At 36.3% G+C, this 22274-nt stretch overlaps 1 protein-coding gene across 4 annotated transcripts in view; it reads right to left on the bottom strand.

Moving 5' to 3' along the window:
* The window catches only part of Cntn3 (contactin 3), a 396565-nt gene that overhangs the window by 249531 nt on the left and 124760 nt on the right, over nucleotides 1–22274 (bottom strand). For 3 of the 4 annotated variants that reach the window (XM_041639553.1, XM_041639546.1, XM_041639547.1), the window contains exons 3-4: nucleotides 21703–21829; nucleotides 3338–3513 (exon numbers count right to left, since the gene is read on the bottom strand). In XM_041639553.1, coding sequence (XP_041495487.1) covers nucleotides 3338–3513; nucleotides 21703–21829 — 303 coding nt within the window. Of the gene's footprint in view, nucleotides 1–3337; nucleotides 3514–21702; nucleotides 21830–22274 lie in introns of those variants that run through there. The other variant, XM_041639563.1, reaches the window with a different exon arrangement.

The raw sequence follows: 22274 nt of genomic DNA on the forward strand, positions 1-22274 counted from the left end.
TGCCAACACATAGGTCCCCACATTTATGCTTCCTTTCATTTAAACATTAATATTATATTCTGTTCTCATTTCCAAGTTAAGGAAATCTACTGAAATAATTATTAAATATCTTCTACCTCTACCACAATTAATGATTAATAATAATGCCCTTCATCACCTCTTTACCAGAGTCTATAACCATACCTACATTAATTAAAATGAATGTATTTGGTACTTCATTGGTGTAATGTGTTATGAGACTTGTGAGCAAGACTGCTTTCCAAATCTTCAAAATGAATCACTCAGGGAAACACCAAAAATATAGAAAATCATAAGGCAAAAGAATCTCACTGTATACTCAGACTGATAAGCTGTCAGAAGCCAAGAATGGGATCAATTAAAACTCTTAAGGCAGATGAGAAAGTTGAAAAAAAACAACACTTTCTGAGTCAAGTTCCAGTTCTGATAGGCATGCTGAAATGTTACTTGCCTGCTTAGAATAGTAAAGACACTACCAAGAAATACTAATGAAAGAAGGGAAGAAGTGTAGGCAGAGTTTTTTTCTGCCTTGACTACCCACTCTGCATCCCAGTGGCTGATTCCAAATTACCACAGAGACTTAATATTATTTATAAATGCTTGGCAAATAACTTAGTTTTATTTCTAGCTAACTCTTACATTTAAATTAACCCATATTTCCTTTTACCCTTTGCCACATGACACATAGCTTGTTACCTCATTTTTTACACGTTCCTACACTTTGGTGGTAGGCTGGCAATTCCCTTGACTTAGCCCTTCTCCCCATCTTTCTCAGGTTAGCATTCCCATCTAATTTTATCCTATTCAGCTATTGGCCAGTCAAATTGTTTATTTAACTGATCACAGCAACATATATTTACAGTGTAAAGCAATATTCTACAGCATAGAAGAGAAAATGGGAGGGATGGGGAGAGAAGAAGAGTTAATACATTTTGAGTTTTACAGAAATTCCTTTTGTGCTTTGAGCTTTGTCATTTTTTCATAAATTTTTACTGGATGCAAAGAATGGAAGGGTCAAGGGATCTTTACGGTATCTGTGTCTCAGATAAATATTTCCAGACACCTACATGGAAGGTCAAGTTTAGTGTCAGTCAGACTTTTGTGGCAACTTGGCAAGTTTCCAGCAGAAATGATAAAAAGAGAAAGGGCTTCTTTGGCTAACTGTTTCATTGTTTTTAGCCCATTATGGCCAGGAGAGCATGGAAAAATAGTTGGTTAGAAGAGAGGAGTTCTGGGAATTTATAAGGCAGAAGAGTGGCCAGAGTTCAAGGCAAAGAAGTTGCCAGGAGTACGAGGCAGAAGAGTGGTCAGGAGACAGCAATACCCTCTATGCTTCCTAGATTCTTGCTTTTCCACCTTTTATGCCCTCTGAGCTGTCAGCTGAAGGGATGGTGCAACTCACACTTAGGATGGGTGTTCCTCTCTTAGCATCACTCTCAGCTCTTCCAGATGACCCACAATTGGTTCCTAACACCTACATTTGAAAGCTCACAGACACCTGCAACTCTAGTTCTATGGGATCTGACGCCCTCTTCTGGCTAACAGGGGCACCTGCCAAATATGGCATATATGCATACATTCACGCATATGTTCATTCTCGTAAGAGAATAAGTAAAACATTTTTACAAAATATCTGTACATACAAGATAAAAAACAATGAGCTTGACATAAGAAATTTTTTGAACAGACTATAATAATAAGAACACAGTCAAGCATAGTCATTACAAAAAATGCAAAAGAATAAGCCACATACTAGATGACAAACCAATAATTTCATTGAGGCTTGTATAGGGGTAACAAGCAAAAGGTATTAAGTTAAAGAACTTACACATGCTGGTTGGGGTGGCACATGCCTTTAATGCCAGCATTCAGGAGACAGAGGTAAGCAGATCTCTGTGAGTTGGAGGCCAGCCTGGTTTACAAGAGCTAGTTCCAGGACAGGTTCCAAAGCTACAGAGAAACCCTATCTCGAAAAACAAACAAACAAATAATAATAATAAAATAAAAAATAAACAAAGAACTTACACAGTCCAATTTCAAAGTTATTTCAGAGGAACAGAAACAATAAATTAAGCTGATTATGATTCTGCACCAAAGAAACAACTAAAACAAGAGAAAAAAAGAGATAGAAAACAAAGATAAAATGAAATTGAATGTCTGGTTCCAGGCGGTGGTGGCGCACGCCTTTAATCCCAGCACTTGGGAGGCAGAGGCAGGCGGATCTCTGTGAGTTCGAGACCAGCCTGGTCTACAAGAGCTAGTTCCAGGACAGGCTCCAAAACCACAGAGAAACCCTGTCTCGAAAAACCAAAAAAAAAAAAAATCTCTATGTAAAGAATGTGTTTGGTTTATGTGATTCAATAAATATGGTATAGACATGTTCTTCAATACCCAGGCTCAATGGGTTTGCATTGAAGGTCACTGGCAGATCGCTTGTGAAAAGGCCACAAGGAAGCCACCCATATGTCATCAGGTAAGTTATTTTCTTCTTTACTGACTGTTTTTTCTATTTTGTTCAAAGTTAAAGGATGCATTTCTAATTTAAATAGTCAAGAATAAGGGACACAGGGCTATACAGGGACTTCATTCTCCTTTCAATATTAGCTCAGTACGAAATGCAGAGTTATTTTTTTTTTTTTTTTTGGTAAGTACTGATTTATCTCCATTCTTCCTCAGGTCCAGAGCAGACTCTTGAAATATATCAATATAGAGCCCACACATGCACATATATACAGGTTTTTATAGCTAAATTTTATATTAAATTGAGAATGTGATAGCTAAACTTGGTTGACTACATTTGGAATCTCCTAAAGTCCATATGGGCACACCTCTGGGTTATTTTCTTGATTGGCTCATTTGAGGTCAAAAAATCAACTCTAAATTTGGGTTACACTTTCTGGTTTCAGGACATACAACAGGATAAAAGAAGAAAATTTCTACGTTCTACTTCCTAGCCCTCAGTCTTCCTGACATGTTCATCTACCCTTTGGTGCTATTAAAACCTACTTTAAGATCCCAACATAGACCAAAGATAAGGTGAGACATGTATCGTAGACCACATAACTACCAGATTTTTCTCCTTTGTGTTAGTAGACAGACGTTGTAGCACTTTCTAGATCATAACCAATAAGCCATTCTAATAAATACACATATATAATTTACTCACTCAGTTTCTTTTCCTCTAGAGAAACCTGAGGAGGGTCCAAAATTAAGTTTTTACTTTTAAAAAATGACATAGTTTCAAAATACAAAATGACCACACAGATTTACATATGCACTTTAAAATATTGGTTTTGCATATTTACAAACATAAACTTACAGGCAAATTGAAGTTTGGCTTCTCTGCTCACTATTGTTCCAAGAGAATTTGTGGCAAAACACTGGTAACTTCCTGTATCCCAGTTTCTGTTGGGGTTAATAACTACGAGGTTTCCTCCATTCAGTTTGTAACGATGGTCCAGACTTGTATCAATATCACTACCATTCAGCTGCCATCTGAAAAGAAAATGTCAAGGTTATTTCTCTCCTTACCAGGCCTATGCTTAAATAAATGGCTCAATGCTGAAAACTCCACTTCAAACATTCGAAGACTGGAATCTCGACATCAAAAGGTTGAGACAAGAGGATTTTCACAAGCCTTAAACCAGCATAACTCCCTAGTAAGACCCCATCTCAAAAACAATAAAGACAACAAATACATATTCTTGAGAGGCAAAGAGTAAAGTTCAGTAGAAACTATAACATAGCAACACCTTAAAGTTAAAAGTGGTGAGTGGTTTTCTGAAGAGCTGGGGATAATTTAGCTTGCTCAGTAGCTCACTAGGGGAATATTTAAGTTGGGTCTATGTGAGCAAAGATGAAGCAGAAAGTTGAGGTAATTATCTCAGAAACTTCAGGCCAATCTCATGCTGACAACCACATAAGTGGTAGCACATTTCTTTGATTTATCTGGCCTGACTGAGCACATTTAATAAATTAATTGCTAACTGTTCATCTCTCCAGTTCAATTTGTCTGAGTAAAAACCTGTCCTGGGGTGTTCATTCTCCCCTTTTCTGGAGTCTCCATAGAGCTATTTACACAACAGTGCATTGCAAGAAAAGACCCTAACACCACCTAAGGGGCTGAAAAATTGAAGGAATAACCCAGAGGGCATACACATTAATAAAAAAAAAAGAAAAGAGAGAAATTTTTAAATAAAACTATAAAAGTCTTATCTTTAAATTTTAACCAATAGTAAAAGTTTTTAAACACTAAGTATATTAGGCACACCAAAGTAAATTTCTCCAATAAAAGCCCTACCCATGTGCTACCATAAAGAGACACATTCATGTTGTAAATTAATTCACTCGCCTTTTAGACAACCAAAATCTGACCACAGATACGTATTACCTACCCAGTTTAATGTGTGATAATAATGGGCTAACTCAGCATAGGAATTTTGAGAAAATGGTTGCAATAATGCCTGCTTTATAAAGGATAAAAACAGCTGTTTGAGGTCAACAGTCCTAAAACTCCTAATAGCTTTCCTCAGAGGTGTCATTGGTTTGAATTGTAGGTCATAGTTCCTCAATTATATTATAGGACATGGAAAAAACTGTCCTAATTTACAAACTATTTAATGTACCTTTCTAATAATTGTAACCCAAAATTGAAGCTAGATTGATAGTGCAGCAATAGGGTTCTCAGTGAGCATGCTCAGTGAGCACAAGCCAGGGGAGGAAAATGTTGAAAATTCTAGCACCTTACATTTTGAGTCACCCTAAAAGTCCTGCGATCCAGTGTGCAGGATGATGGTGCATAGAAAGTCAAAGCAAGTGCTGAACCCTAAGCCACAGTTCTAATCAGTCACTGGGCCTGAGACTGAGACAGAGATAGTGATTCAGGCAGAGTACTCTAAATCTTTGACTGGAACAAAAGAGGATGGCCTTGAGGGACACTTTCATGAGGTCTGAGGTGGACTGTGTGGACTCTCTTCAGCAGCAAACTTGTTGGCAGGGAGGGGCTACAAATATGCAGCAGTAGCCAAGAGAGAGCTCTGTAATGCATCTCAGGGGTTTTCACAATAGTAAAATGAGATACAGGCTGAGCCTCTGATCAAGAAATCACCAACCCCAGACAGGGATGGGAAACTAGACTTCTTCTCTGGGTAAAATTCTGAGATAAGTATGAATAAAACTCCCTCAGATAGTCTTGTTGGTCATGTGCTACAGCACTAGAGAGACAAACCCTGAACAAAAGGGCAAAAGAAACAGAAGTTTATTAAATACAGTGGTTTTATTTGGACCCAGAAGTACATTCTTAAACCAATGATTCTTTGGCTAAAAATTAGGACTATGAATGACTGAGTGTTGTGGATTTCTCATAGACTATATTAATGATCAAAGCACTGTTTTGTTTTGTTTTGCTAGAGAAAGGGATCTGAACCCTCTTTTCTATGAAAGCCTCACTCCAAAATAGGGTCTTAATGATCACCTGCCTCTCCCTCTTCTCTTGCCAGTATTTCTAGTTATAAACTCCAACTCCAATGTATCCTTCTCTCTCCACTCCTCCTCCTACATGCTTTCTGGTGCTGTCAGATGTCCTAATTGTGCCTAGCCAATAGGGGGCAACCGCAGGAGTCAATGGATTGGAGTTCCTGGGTGCTGGGAGGATATGTACAAGTTTCCCTGTTGTTAAATAAAGGAGTCTGCTGTGTGCCTTCTACCTGAGTCCCAGTGACTGAGAAGTTGACCAGGTGCTTTTCTCCTGTTCTCCTGATGAAGATATTAGAGCCCAGCAACACCTCCTATTTTTAAAATTCAGTTCTCTTTGCCCCTGAAAAGAAAACTTGAATTTTCCCTTCCCAAAAAAGGAACCTCCTGATTTTCTGATTTCACACAGGGAGGTCTCCTTAGGTATCAGGTGTAGGATATGCCAACCATATCCCCTTAACAATGTAGAGTTCTGAAGCTTAAAAAGGGAAATATCATATGGGTGACTGATCACTTGGATCAGTTCCTTGGGGTTGATGTCAATATTGAATAGTTTGTTCTCTACTTAGAAGAAGGGGGTGAAACGAAGGGCAGCAACCTACAAAAGAGAATATCTACCTAGACAAGGTATAGTTGCAGGAGATGAAAATTTCCCAACCGATATCCTGTTTGGATAAAAATAGCGAGACTCACCTTGTTCATATGAAAGATTTTCTTGAAAATTTAATCAGAAGAGTACTTCAGATTCAGAATGTAAGTAAGGACTTCAGCATACAACAGGAAAACTCTTCTACAAATTACATAACCAATAGGAAGGTTAAGGGATCAGTTCAGAAATTACCCTAGCAACTATCACCTGGCAAGACGGAGCAAGAAAATTACATAAATTATAGGGCTGGAAGTACAGAAATATGGAAGACTTATTGAAGGGACCCAAAAGGTTCTTGTAAAAAGGGATGAAGAAAGTAAAAAATAAGAGTCAAAGATAATGTTGGAAACAACCCAGACTGTGGGACCCAGAAATTCCAAGCCCAAGTCATCAAGTAGAGATCACAAAAGGGGACTGAGAGAGAAGAGATGATTCCAAAGAGAAATGAAAGAACATTTGTTGCAAATATGAAAAGAGGGGACACTTAAAGGAAATAGTGAGTTTCAAGGAGAAAAAAGGGGTAAATCTTTTATCACCTAGAAGGATTCTAAAAAGATTCTTTGATAAATTGACAAGTCGTACTACTGAGGGTGTGAAATCCCTTCCTAGTAGACTGCATGGTAAGTTTTTCCTCCCTATTTTCCCCCTTTCTCATATATATATATATATATATATATATATATATATATATATGAGATATTAGAAGATATTAGATCCCAGCAACACCTCCTATTTCTAAAATTCAGTTCCCTTTGCCCCTGAAAAGAAAACTTGAATTTTCCCTTCCCAAAAAAGGAACCTCCTGATTTTCTGATCCCACCCAGGAAGGTCTCCTTAGGTATCAGGTGTAGGATATGCCAACCATATCCCCTTAACAATATAGAGTTCTGAAGCTTAAAAAGTGAAATATCATACGGGTGACTGATCACTTGGATCAATATATATACACATCTTTAAGTTTTGGTACTTTAAGGTAGTAGTTTTAGGATACTGGACAACACAACAAAAGTTTTGGTAGTTAAAAATGGTAGTTTTAGAGTACTTATAATTGAAAGCAATGTAGTTGCATACAAAAAAGAGAGATATTCTTAACAATTGCTTCAAATCTTGGATGCAGGAAGAGGTCAAATGACTCAGTTGAGGATAGGATTTAAAAGGGAATGGGAGGGGGGAGGGAGTGGGGATTTGGATTCATATTTTTTTTTAAATCTAATTTAAAAAAAAACTGAACTTTATGTCTCTTTACAGCTTCTAACTTCAGAGCAGAAGATGAAAGAAAACCTGGTTTGGGTGGAGCAAGGAAATAGGGGGAATGTTAAAGATTACTCCTACAGAGAGCAGTCTTCAAACTTTGGGGAATATAGTTATCAGAAAACTGTATCCCATTCCTCTGCAAGGGAGAAATGGATTGTCTCCAAGTATCAAATGTATTCTTAAGAATAGACTCTCAAGGTTGCCATCAGGAATGGTCCAGTGGTAAAAGAAAGCAGAGAAGTATTTGCTTCACAGTGGGAAGATTAGTGACCATAAAAAAGGAACTGTAAAAACAGACTATCCTTCCTCAGGGGTTCATAAAGTCCCCTAGTTTGTTTAGCCAAATTTTAGAAGAAATTTAAAAATTTCCCTGGTCCTTTGGAAATCATGCTCCTCCACCACAAGATTTATTAATCTTGGGAGCAAAAGAATGAAATTATTAGCTTGCCAATACCTTATTACAGTTACGTGGGGATGGGGGACTCAGAGTTTCTAAAAAGAAGTCACACATTGCCCGAAAGGAAATAAATGCTTAGGTTATCTGGTTAGTTTAGTGAACTAAGAGCTATGTTCTAGAAGAGTGTTGCAATTAATACCCAACTACCCCAAACCAGGAGAACATAGAAAATTCTCAGGCTCAATGGGGCTTTATAAACTCTGGTTTGACTCTTGTGCTATCCAAACTAAAGGCTATAATGAGAAACTCCCAGATGAGGAGCCAGATCTTCTGTGGGAGGGGGAAACACTTAAGCTGTTAAAGTCTTAAACCAAGAATTAATAACTGTTCCATATTGGGCTTGCCATCTTTTGACAAGTACTTTCATTTTCCAAGTGTGGACAAAACTACTTCTTTCTGAAGCCACTCTCTTGGGATCAGGGGTCAAAAGGCAGCTCATAGTCTCTTTGTCAGAACCATTAGATCCCATCTCAAGGGGAAGGTTGGAATACATTCAACTCTACTGCTACTGCTCTCCTTACTTAAAAGAGCTAAAAGTTAACCTCAGGTGGCTGTCTAATTATAATTACTCCTCACCAACTAAGATTGCTCCTACAGCATAAGGCTGAAAGATGGCTAAGTTACTCTGGAATCCCAAAATATTAAGCTATTCTCTTAGACAAAGATGATTTAATTTAGCCACTAGTGACTATTTAAACCCTGTTGAGTTCCTAAATGGAGGGACTCATTCTGTGCCTTCTGTACCAAACCAAGGTCTACCCCAACCTGAGAGAGACTCCCTTTCTTCAAGAACCCAACTATTTACAGATTCTTGCTAGAAACCCGAGGGGAAAGTGAATGTGTACTCTGTGATTGATAAAAATATAGAATCTGAACAACTGACAAATAACTAACCATTGCAAATGTGATTTATTTGCCTTAAACCAGTTCCTTGAAAACTTAAAGGGAAAGGTGGGGCTGTATATATGAATTCCTGGTATGCCAAAATTCATAATTTCAGAAAACTCTGCTCAGAAAGAGTGCTAATTAATACAAAGCATAAAAATTGATACACAAATCATTTAGTGCCCAAGAATTAAAATACAATTACATGAATGAATTATAATTTTATGAGTTTTTAGGTATTAAAGAGGCCACAGCTTTGGAGCACAGGGAAACAGACTAGCTGATGAAATACTCAAATGGAATGGGTCAAATATTCTTCTATCACATTAAACAAGAGTGACTGATAGGTTTATGGGCAGGGAGGTTAGAAGCTCAAGTGTTCCCATTGCCATTCTGATGGATTTCAGAATGCTGTGAAGGAATTCATGATCTTCTTTTTCCAAGATAAGAGGGCCTAAATGCTTCCCTCCCATCAGTCTATGTCCCTTTTGTTCCCAGCCACAAAGGAAATGAGGCAACCTTAAACCCCAGCTATTCTACTTCTCTTGATAAGAAATAATTACAACTCCTGATGTAATTTGAAAAATGGGGACAGGATTGTGAAGTCTTGGGAAATGCATTTGGATATAAGGCCTCCGTGACTTTGAACAGATGCCACACAACACTAAGCTTAGTAACACCAGGACACTGTGGTGACATTGGGGGTGGACCTTTCCTGGAGATCTTATTGGTCATTTGGAATGGGACATGTGCTTTGGCTAAATTGGCTACATTTTCACTACTGTATAACCACAATCTACCTACATTCAACCAAAATTGTCTCCACAAAAAAGAGAGCTTAAATCTCCAGGATGGTCATTTGATCCTCATGTTAGTATAGATTCAACAGGAATGTCATAAGGAATTCCTAATGAATTAAAAGTAGGAATTGAATAGGATTTGAGTCAGTGTTACTCTAATAGTCTACCATAACTGAAAATGTACATTGTATAAATTATATACTTACACATATACACATAATAAATATTATACAAAATGTACAAATGTATGCTGGGGCATAGATGTGTGTGTGTGCATAGAGATACAAATAATAGATCAAGGTGTGTGTGTGTGTGTGTGTGTGTGTAGAAAATATATTACAACCATCAAAGGTTTGTAAATTATATCAAGGATGCTATCTAGGGTATAGTAAATCAACTAGATACCATTATCAGAAGTGCATGGGAAAGCTGACTAGCCCTAGACATGATGCTGGTAGTAAAAGGTGGAATCTGTGTGATGGCAAGTAGTCAGTCTTGTACTTGTGTTCCTAATAATGTGGCTCATTGCTACACTATCATAAATTCTCTTTTGGGACTAACTCCATTTCCCAATGCACTAGCTGGAAATTCAGGTATATGGTTCAATACACAGTTTGAAAAAAAAAAGGAAAAGTGTAGTGACCTCCCTTGCTAAAGTCTAAAATCACAAATTTAGCTTTGTGATTCCATGCATACAAGAGACAACACACAGACTCACTGAAACAGCCATCACATGAAAAGCGCCTACACTATGCTAAAATGTTCTTGTGAGTACCTCAGGTACAGGAAAGTCAGGCACTATAAATTGAATTTGAATGAAACGAAGAATGTGTATTATAAAAGAGGATGGATTTATGGGAAATGCAACAAAATGGAGACTTTTCTACTAAAGAGTTAAATAAGACAAAGAAAAATGTCATCTTAAAAGAAACATTTAAAGCATTATTTGCTAAATATCTCTTCTAAGTCAGCATTTTTCTGAAACAAAAATAGACGTTCAAATTGTATTTTCCCCCGCAGCTGTGCCTTTCTGAATCAGCCAACTGCAGCATGAAAAGAAGCAGAGCTCTGACCCATCACGGTTGGGCACAGGACCCTGTGGATTAAGGTTAAAAAAAAACACAAGACATTTTCTACCGGGTGTGTTTGCTTGCTTGACTTTGTAAAGCTGCACACCTTCCTACAGAAGCAAAAGATTTTGTCAAAATACTTTGAATGGGCCGGGCGGTGGTGGCGCACACCTTTAATCCCAGCACTTGGGAGGCAGAGGCAGGCGGATCTCTGTGAGTTCGAGGCCAGCCTGGTCTACAAGAGCTAGTTCCAGGACAGGAACCAAAAGCTACGGAGAAACCCTGTCTCGAAAAATAAAAAAAAAAAAATACTTTGAATGGTGTGGTAATTTCTTTGTGATCCAAGCTCCATTCCTAACAAGGTCCTTTATCACCTACGTGAGCATAATAAAATTATCCAACTTCCCTGAACCTTAATCTTTCACATGTAAAAGAAACAGAGTTTCAAGTTCCTAACAGATTTTCTTCGACAGCTGCATACAAAGCTGGTGCGCACAGGAATTCCTGTCCAGGGTCCATGTCACTGCCAACACAGGAAGTGGCTTCCATCATGGCCACATGACCCTTGCCTGCTCTCTTCCATGCTCCTGGTCATCTCCTCTCATGTTGAACAGACTGTTTTGAACATACGGATTCAACATGTGTGCCTTTCCTGAGAATTTATCCAAAGAAGTATAAAACACATATTAGACTTGGTTTGTAAAGAACAAATCTGATAGCAAACCAAGTAAGTAAGTGTAATTCTTGTGATAAACATGGTTTGTCAACTATGAAGAAACTAAGTCAATAACTTAATAGAGAAAATGTTTCTAAACTGAAGTTAGGAGAGATAGATTTAATTTTATACTTTTGAATCATAGACTATATCAAAGGGTATTTGTGCTTGTTTTCTCTCTTCCTCACCCTTGTGTATGTGTGTGTGCATGTGTGTGTGTGTGTGTGTGTGCACAAGTATGTGTGTGAATACATAGCATGATGTGTGGGATATGTGTGCACATATGTGCTTGTATACACATACATATATGGATACCAAAGGAGAATCCTGTTTGGCCACTAAAAAAAAAAAATAAGAATAAGAGAACAATCTCTCATCTCTCACTGGCCTAAACTTGCCAAGTGGGGTAAGTTCGGCAGTCCAGGAACCACCGGGAGCCAAGTGGCTCTACTTCTCCAGCACCAGGATTACAAGGCACCCCACCAGCAGCATCATAACTGAGGATATAGAGTGTTAGGGACCTAAGTATGTCTAATGTCTTCATTTAAAAACTATGTTTTTATGTTTAGCTAATGAATAATAAAGGCTCAATGGCTGTGTGGGAAACTATAAAAATAAATAAAAAATATTGAGAATCACTTCCTCTTGTCTATTTAATAGCTTAAAAGATTTAAGAGATCATAAAATATTTGGGGCAATACTTTATGTTAGTAAGTGTCTACAATCTAAAAGCCATCATTCCTAAGTTTCAAGTAAAGAACCAAAAATGGAAAGATTGTTCTATTATGTATAAATGTTTCAGACTTCCTTTACCTCGGTTTTTCATCATATGGGCACAATTGCTACATTACTTTACTATGCACAAAAGTAAAAAGGCCTTTCTTTAAAAATGTCTCTGCTACAGCAAATGTGCCTGGGTGCTTCCACAACAAACTCTTCAGAGCTAAGATGTTCTTGAGCTATGTTGAAGAATGTTAATTTTCACAGAACATAATTATTTTTCACCTTCTAAACACTAAATCTCTATCATTCAATGCAACACATCCCCTGGTGTTAGAAAATATCTCAGAGTCTTATTAAATATTGATATTTCTTTTCACTTGCTGAAAGTTATATGTAAAGTTATATAAAAAACTCAAAAGAGTTTTTTTTCAACTCTGAGATGTGTATGTTAGCTCTGGGATGGGAATTCCAAATGCTATTTTATTCTGAGAAACAAAATTGTGTCCCCAGGATTGTCAAGCAAAGTCTTTATATTTGAGACTGATTTGTAGGTATGTCTCATATTTTCATCTGCATAGAAACAAATTTGGGGCTTGAAAAAATGGCTTAGTGGATAGGGATACTGGCGGCTCTGGCAGAGGACTTAGATTTGGTTCCTAGCACCTATACCAGGCAATTCACAACTGATTCTAACTCTAGTTACAGGGGAGCTGACAGTATTGCAGCTTCTGTTAGCACTTCATGCACATGGTTTACACAAACTCATACCAGCATACACATGTATACATTCAAATAAAACACATAAAATATCATTAAGAGAAAATAATCTAGAAAACTGAAGACACGATAGCTACTCCTTAATAAAATATATGGCCAAGTAAATCTGTAAACCAGACACATTTTATTTGCTGGAAATTTCAATCTCATTTTTTCAGACCAGAACAATCCAATAAACTGGCAAGTATGTCCAAATTGTAGCTCATGGGCAACATGTTCCTAAGAATAGTTACAAATGAGGGTAAAAACAAAAAAAAAATCTAAATTTTCTTTTAACATTATTAAATTGTTTTTGCAAAGTTTTAAACTCAGTTGTGTGGTTCTTGAGTATAAACTTCAGGTCTCAAAGAGTTTCAGTGCCTGAAGAATGGACTCAGCTTGAAAGTAAATACAGATACAGAGGTTACATCACACATTAAGGTTACAAACTTGAGAACTGTTTAGAATGTGGTATGGTTTTTCCATTTTGTAAATTGATTATTCTATGTTATACTTTCAGATTTCGTTTTTGATCAAGAAATTTTAAAATTCATAAAAAAACACTCAAGTATCAAAGTGCAATCTTGCTGAAGTCTGGGCATAATTTCAAGCTTCCCAAGAGTGAATTTACACACCTAAACTCTATTCTGGAAGCCTATTCCCTGAGAATTGGACCTAATGCAGACAGAGCCACGGCTCATGGAGCTGCACAGAGCAGAATTTCAATCATATAACATTTACCTTGTGCTTCAGAAGCTGACTTTGTTTCTTTAGCTTGTGGTAAATGTCATAGGATTAAGCACGCCTGCATAATCATGTTGTAACACTCTAGAATGATCTTACAAGTTTATCGCCAGCCTTTGGTGTTCAAATGCTTCTTCTACATGGTTGGAGGTTTGTTATATATGATCTGTAAGGGTGTCACAGTTTACCATTCCTTGCATCAGGAGCTGACTGATTCTCAGTGGAGGAACACACCTGAACCTGACTTTCTGGACCAATTTGGATCTGAACAAATACTAGAAATGATTATTTTGAGAGATAAAACTAGGGATCCGAGATTTCTGGCCTACAAGAGAAAGTGTACATTTGACTCATACACTTTTTGTAAATCTTTTAGGTCCTCAGCATAACAGGAAAACTGCTAAGAAAGGAAAGGGAGAGGGATAATTGGGGAATGGAGTAGTAGAGCTGAATGCAGATTGCCATCTGAAGACAATTATTTAGGGTAGCAACACACATGGGGGTCAGTGGTCTCTGTTTAGACTATGAGGAATATGTAAGCATTTCAAAATGGGTAGTAACTATTTCTAAACAATAAACACTCTAAATGTTATTTTCAATAAGCTAAAACAACTATAGGTAAAAATATACACATAATTGTCTTCCAAAATACTGAACAAGTTAAAGGGAAGGAGGAAGGAAGACAAAGAATGGTGTGTGTGTGTGTGTGTGAGTGTGTGTGTGTGTGTGTGTGTGTGTATGTGTATGTGTGTGGGTGTATGTGTGTGTGTGAGTGTATGTGTGTGTGGGCGTGGGTGTATGTTTGACACAAATTCCTTTACTATGCTAAGCAGAAAACCCTATCTTTTAAGATTTAATGCTACTGCTTACACAATATGGTGACCATGTCTGTTCTTAAAATTCTAAGATCTGGTATCATATTACTGTTGACAGAAGTTTCAACCTATCAGCCTATACATATGCAGGTTCCATGTAGTCTCCACTGGGTATGGACAAGGCCAAGTGGCAAACAACAGGCAGAGAACGAACAAGTGTTTTCATATACTTATGATTTATTTGCCATCCTATTATGATTAGCTCCGACAACTTCTTAAGCAGCACCGCACAAGTATGTGTGGTCTAACAGCAGTGGATACAAACCTACACATCATTTTCTGTCACTGTGATTTAAGGCAATGAAGGACGCTGCCATCTGAATTTGGTAAACAATTAGGGAGCTTCATCCTTTGGAATTGAAACTAACAGACCTAAATAATAAAGTACATGGTATTGAGTAGTTTTAAAAATAATCACAAGATATAATTAACCTCACAGTGGATTGCATGAAGTAACTGTCTTTGAGATGCCAGCTTTACCATACAAAATCTGGTGAGTGAACCCCAAGCATAAACAAGAAGTTGGAGAAAAATAAATTTTACATTTTTCCCCACAGGATAAAACAAAGCAAAAAGGAATCAAATTATACCAGAATCTTTGGGGGTTTGAAGTTGTGTTTGGGAAATAAGCCCATGCTAAGCGCTCGTTAAGGCAATAGGCGATCCTTTATTTGGGCTTTGACAGAAAATTTAGTAATGTAATCACAGAAGCAATCTGTGGTTTTAGAAGCAGCTTTCAAGTTAATAAGCAAATGCATTTGTGGTTGGTGCAATGTTTGTTATTGTGTGTACTGAAGTGATGAGAATAATTGCAGCCTTTGAAAGAATGAATGTATGAATTTACATATTCAATACTTTATCCAAAAATAACTATTTAAGCATCAGCAATAATTGAAATGAGTTAACTTTGGATACTATGTTTAAAAAATTATTATAAAAATGTATTTCATAATGCAGACTGCCAGTTTTCATTTACTAATACATCTTAAATATTAATACACACACATACACACACAACAAATATACTACAGATTGGTTGTACAATCAACTAAAACCGCTCTAGGTTTTATATATATATATATATATGTATATATATATATATAATAACCTAGTTCAAATCCATCAGTGATTGTCTTAATACTATTCTAAGAGTTATGCAATTTGCTTGGAAGATTTGCATTCCCCACATAAATTTGAAATTTTCTGGTAAGATTTTCCATATTCTCCTCTGAAGTTGCTATGCATCATGTGATTCTGACACAGGAAATAAGAACATCCTGTGCCCAATCAGTCAGTCGTTAAGCATGCAAAAATGAGCCAGTTAATATAATTTAATTTTAATCAATATGATTCATATCACCCTCTTCATTCTACCTAAAAACATAACAAAAAACAAAAATATGTGATTTATTGGGTTACATGATACCTTTAATGTCTGAAAGTTATTGTTTATCTTCCTATTTAATGTGCTCTGTTCACATTTTTCTGTTCACTGGTGTTTATTTCACATTTTTCTGATATGACTAGAAACAACTGATGACACTAACTGGAAATATGAATTATTTTATGAGAGGTGATATTGTGGGGAAGCTACAGGAAGTTTAGATTCCTTTAAGCAATCTCAAGATGAACTTTTGTCAAATGACATCAACAAGGAGAACTTAATCCAAACTATAATATCTAGAAAAGAATAAATTACTACATTGTAGCTGTAGTTTTACAATAACACTTTTTAATTCTGAAACATGACCTCCTTCTCAATCCCCGTCTTTTCTTCTTGTCAGTTTCATTATGGATCTTTTTCAAGCCACTAAGTAAGCTCTCACTGTTTGCTAGTGAGCTACAGTGAGCATCATTATCCTAGGAGAATGACATCCTATTAGGACAATCACAGTTCATTGTGTAACACAGGAATGGTAAGGTGCCATGGCCAGGCATATGGCAGTAAGAAGCTGAGAAGTGAGAATAGTGGGACAGGATGGTGGTATAGCCTTGTTTTAAATACCTTGTGTGAGGTATCTACTTCTTTTTTTTTTTTTTTTAATTTATTTATTTATTAAGGATTTCTGCCTCGTCCCCACAACCGCTTCCCATTTCCCTCCCCCTCCCCCGATCAATTCCCCCTCCCTCATCTGCTCGAAGAGCAATCAGGGTTCCCTGACCTGTGGGAAGCCCAAGGACTGCCCACCTCTATCCAGGTCTCGTAAGGTGAGCATCCAAACTGCCTAGGCTCCCACAAAGCCAGTACGTGCAGTAGGATCAAAAACCCACTGCAATTGTTCTTGAATTCTCAGTATTCCTCATTGTCCGCTATGTTCAGCTAGTCCGGATTTATCCCATGTTTTCTACTTCTATCAGCCTCAGAAACTATAGAGATGGGTTTTTTAATGTTTTGCAACTATTTCAGTGAATTTTTCACTGCTCTTAGCGACTAAGTGTAATTGTGCGAACCAGAGCTCTGTAACGGTAGAAATTACAATGTCAAACATAACTGAGCCTAAGAGTCCAGATTTTAAAAACTGGCAGAAGTGATGACATGTACTTAAGGGTTATGATAATTTAGAGGAAAATAGCTCTTATTTGCTACATAGTGTCAACAGATCTATATAGTAATAGGAATTATGCAAGGATATAATGCACAAACTAAATTAAAACTTAAGTGTAGGTTATCATGTGATTTAGTAAATAATAAATAGAAAATAGCATATAACAACATATGTGATATATGTTATATTATATCTATATTTATAATTTCTAAAAAATAACTGTATATACATAGATTGTATATCATCCACATATATGGTAGACATACAGCCAAATGTAGTGTTATGAAGAGGATAACGTTTAGCATTCTTTGTGGATGTGTTTGTGTGTGTGTCTGTGAAGAGACAAGAAATAAACTTCCTTTTTATCAATTCTTTGAATAAGTGATGAACAAAAATTATTGTATTACTTTATTTTCCATTTTTTATACTAACCACAAATATTTAAGTAACAATAATTTAAATACATGCAAAATTTGGGCTCATCCCTTGAAATCCTGCTTAAAGTAAAGCAGAAAAGTCTCCATTTATGTGAAAAGTTTATCTTAGATCTTCTGCTTTCAAGACTCCCCACACTGTATTTCATTAAAATATCTTAACCTATTTGAAAGAGCTCAATGAGATTGATATTCTGATTGCTCTCTTGGGAACAAAATGGAATGTATGAATATAAAAAAATGTTAAATGATATGCTGTAATGCCCAAAGTAGGTATGGATCAGTGGTACAAAATGGGATATTCTAGAAATATACATATGACATCCATAATCTCCAGTATTGCAGCAAATAGTCACATGTGCCCTGGAAGTATTTAATATGGGGTTTATGTGATCAATAAAGTGAATATTTAAATTAATGTTTTGATCTAAAATAGAATATTTCTATGGTATGGGAGGTCCTTCTGTCTATGTGTTGCTTGTATTGGTTAATGAATAAAGAAACTGCCTTGGCCTGATAGGGCAGAACTTAGGTAGGTGAAGAGGACTGGACTAAATGCTGGGAGGAAGAAGGGCAGAGTCAGGGGATGCCATGGATCTGCTGCTGGAGATAGATGTGCTGGAAATTTGCTGATAGGCTACAACCTCGTGGTAATATACAGATTAATAAAAATGGGTTATATTAAGATGCAAGAGTTAGCCAATAAGAAGCTAGAGGTAATGCTCCAAGCAGTGATTTAAATAATATAGTTTCTGTGGGGTTATTTCAGGTCTAAGCTAGCCAGGTGGCCGGGAAGAACAAGTGGGCCCTCCCCTGCAACATTTCCATGTTTCTAAGAGATAAAAATACATAGAATGCCCGGGACCACATTCAGCCTCAGGAATTTTTTTTCAGCCTTTAGTATGTATAAAAAGCAGAGCTGGCCGGGCAGTGGTGGTGCACGCCTTTAATCCCAGCACTCAGGAGGCAGAGGCAGGCGGATCTCTCTGAGTTCGAGGCCAGCCTGGTCTACAAGAGCTAGTTCTAGGACAGGAACCAAAAGCTACTGAGAAACCCTGTCTAGAAAAAAAAAAAAAAACAGAGCTGACGATTAAACTGGAAAAATGTGGAGAATAATTATAGACCAAATCCTTTTGGTATGCTCATAGCTAAATATATGATTTCATAATCAAAGAATCAAATGTACATAATCAAAGAATCTATGAATTCTTTGGGTAGTCCTATTTCATTTGACTTTGTCACTTGCTTGATCTGTATGTGTGTGTATGTGTATGTGTGCAGAGTTTGTGGTGTGTGTGTGTGTGGTGTTTGTATGGTGTGTGTGTGTGTCTAGTGTGTCTACTACTGTTTAGTCTGTATCTGTGGTTCTTTAAGTACAGAGTTGTATCAATGGATATGACACTAATCCTTCCAAGTGGACACCTTCATCCAATATTAGAAATTTGGTGTCCAATGAAGGAACAAGAGAAAAATCCTTTACGTTGAACATTAAGTATTAATACTTCCTTAAGGTAACCTCTTACAGCACCGTTAGCAATTACAGTCAGACTGAATACTAATTAACCTTTAAATGTGAGCTTTAGGGTACTGGCATGGAAAGGTAAGAGAAAGAATAAAATTCTCAATTAGACCTTTAAAGGAGTAACTTCTCATGAGAATTTCTGAACTTTTGGATTTCTAATATGACCAATTAAGAGTTATCTTTACCCAAGGGAGAAATAACAGCGACAGAATCACTCATGGGGAAGATTTGCTCTGGCTCCCAGGACAGGCTCTTTGTGCTTTGAAAGGACAAATTCTCATAAGATTCTTAGACTTTGTTCTGAATGTTCAGGAACATGACTGGGTCACTTTCAATGAGTGACTTCATGAGTTCATTATTTCCCTCCTTGGCTCAGAATCTGGCTTACTATTCGTCCACCTATGTACTTATAATTACATGATTAATAATAATATTTTGGTGCTCAAATATGAAAAAAAACCTCAGTTTTGTTATTATACTGCTTCTAAACTCTGTAATTTCTAAAGAATATAGAAACTAAGAATGATTTTCTGGTAAATCATTTAAAGAATAATAAGGTTTTTTTTTTTTTTGAGACAGGATTTTTCTGTGTACCCCTTGCCATCCTAGACTAGCTGTACAGACAAGGCTAGTCTCTCATAAACATATGCCTGTCTCTGCCTCCCAGGTGCTAGGATTCAAGGGAAGCATAATGCCTCTCAGAATAAAGAGATTCCCTTGTGTTTCTAGCCTTCAGTTCACAGTAATTATAAACTGTTAGCACAAGTAAAATTCCATATTGTTAGAAATCCTCAGTTCAGAAAATCTTTAAAGCTATGATAAAAGTGTCTGCTCCATTTGGCTAGCAACCGAGGATTTTGAAACAATATGTATCACATTAAATTTCATTTATCAAATACCGTATCAACAAATCAATAAAAGCCATGTATTTCCTCTTCTCAGATATAGATTTTGCATGAACTGAAACATAACAAATGCTAGATTGGTATTCCAGAGAATACAACAAAATAGAAGGGTCACTACCAAATGCATCAATGACAAAAGTTCGTCCACAAAATTTTATACATACACCTAATGTATTTACAGTCAGACTGCACAGCATTGCTTGGAATACCTAGTGCACAAGATAATAATTACTTCAAAAGATTTATAGGTTTCCAAACTCAAGACATCTGGCTATTTGATAACATTCTACAAACATAATTAATCTTCTCATTTAGAACTACATTCCTCTGTGACAATATCTTGTGTCTTGACAATTTTTTCACTGAATACATTTATCACCAAATAATTCTTAAGATAAATAAGAGAATATAACTCTCCATCTACAACAGAAAAATAACAAACTTACTTATAACTCACGTGGATTCATCATATTTAAAGCCCTGTATATAAAAGTGTTCTATTATTGGCAGAAATAGTCTTAGTAAGGTGTCAGAAATCTTTAGATAAGTGTGAAGATCTGTACTTCAAGATAAAATTGCATTCAAATTATCTGTTTATTTTCCACCAAAGAAATAATATTTCCAGATGCTGAATGTACTAACACATGTACTAATACTCATCTAACCATCTCATAAAATCATTTATTATTTTCTTAATATTGTTCTTAATTCTATAGTAAGAAGAAGAAGCAGAGTAAAAAGATCCCTGCATCCACAACTCTAATTCAGACCAGTCAACTTATGAGGTTAATGCATATTTTGTTGAAAGTACACAGTAGGTGTTCTGTAAGTAGACTGTTAATACATTAAAAGAATGACCTTGATTACTTTCAGGTACATAAATCTGAAAGTCCTTTTCTAAGGCAAGCCTGACCCACTTTAACAAAGATTGTTGGCGTCTATTATTTATACGACTTCAGAGAACAATAGAGGCTCAATAAGATCTAAATAATGACTCAGAAGCTATATGCTTTTATTAATGTAGCAGAGAGGGTCCTTCTGCAAAGTCCAGGAATTGTGTAAATAGCTTTGATGCAAGTATTAGCAAGTACTTGAGGTGCACGCTGCTGTGAAGGTGCCTGGAACACTCTGCCCCAGCCACTTCTATGAAAGCAGCATATGCTAATTATAAATAATTCATCTCTTCATTAAATTGGGTCTGACTAAAAGTTGTTAATCTTGTGTTATTTAATCAAGTAAATACTCATCCCATCATATATACCTGGTCATTTTCCAAAATGTTGACATTTTTATCTTAAGTTGAAAATCCAGCTTTTTCTTTTTCATTTATACTTGTTTTCCTGACAGTTGAAGGTTTCAGGGAACAGATTTTACATAATTTTGAAAGTGAAGATTTTAATATGATTTTTAAAAAAAAGATGATGAATGGAATAATATTATCTTCAAAATAATCTAAATTACTTATGTAAAATATATTTCATTCTTCCACATTTATTGAGCTTCTGAACACATACCCAGTATAAGCAAAGAAAGGGGGGACAAGAGTGTATTAAAAAATGATTCAAACACCACTTGATTTAAAGACAATAATGTTTTCTTGATACCTTTATAACTTAATTTGCAATGTAAAAACAATATAAATTAAACTACACTATAAATTAGTGAATAGACAAAGCATTAAGAAATTCTATGTTTTTTCCCTTAGTTCAGACATATTGCCTTAAAGATTCAAATGCTCATTGAATCAGTTCTATTGAACACACCACAGGTCTACAGTATTATATATCTATCACACCTTACAGAGAGCAGAATATACTGAAGATAAACTAATTACAATTCCTCCATTTTCCTTTACACAGTCAACCTTTCCACATTACCTGTAATGAGGTGAAGGGTTGCCTCTTGCTTCACAATTTAAAGTTATTTTTTTATCCTCTGAACCAACGGGGAAAACGCTGTTGCTGGGCTCTTTGATAAACACGGGGCCTTGTAAAAGAAGCTCACCTGTGTGGACAGGAGAGTAAATAATAATGAATGAAAGGTGTTATAAAGAGTAGAGGCCAGAGCTGAAGATAAAAGATAGCAACTATCATTTGTTCTTAACTGCTCCTACTGTCTGAGCATTGCTAAGTTAAAGACCACCTGTCAATCCATTCAAAACAGTGAGTGACCCCTCTGAGAAGCAAGAGACAACAAGAATAACCACAAATTGAAAAAAAAATCATATCAGTCTGTAACAGAAGGTGTAGTGTTTACTTTCTACAACAATGACAAATAACTATATATATTTAGTTTGGAGAATAAATTATTACAGGAAATCTTTTATATTATAAATATTTTTGCAAAGCTGAAACTTAAATGGAAACTCATACTTTTCTCATGACATTTGAAGAACATGGACAGTTCAAGGCTGCTGATGTTATTTTGCCCATCAATGAAAAAAATATCT

This window comes from Microtus oregoni, unplaced genomic scaffold, assembly GCF_018167655.1.
Source record: "Microtus oregoni isolate MIOR12 unplaced genomic scaffold, Mior012 000002F_ref0000024, whole genome shotgun sequence".
NCBI lineage: Eukaryota > Metazoa > Chordata > Mammalia > Rodentia > Cricetidae > Microtus > Microtus oregoni.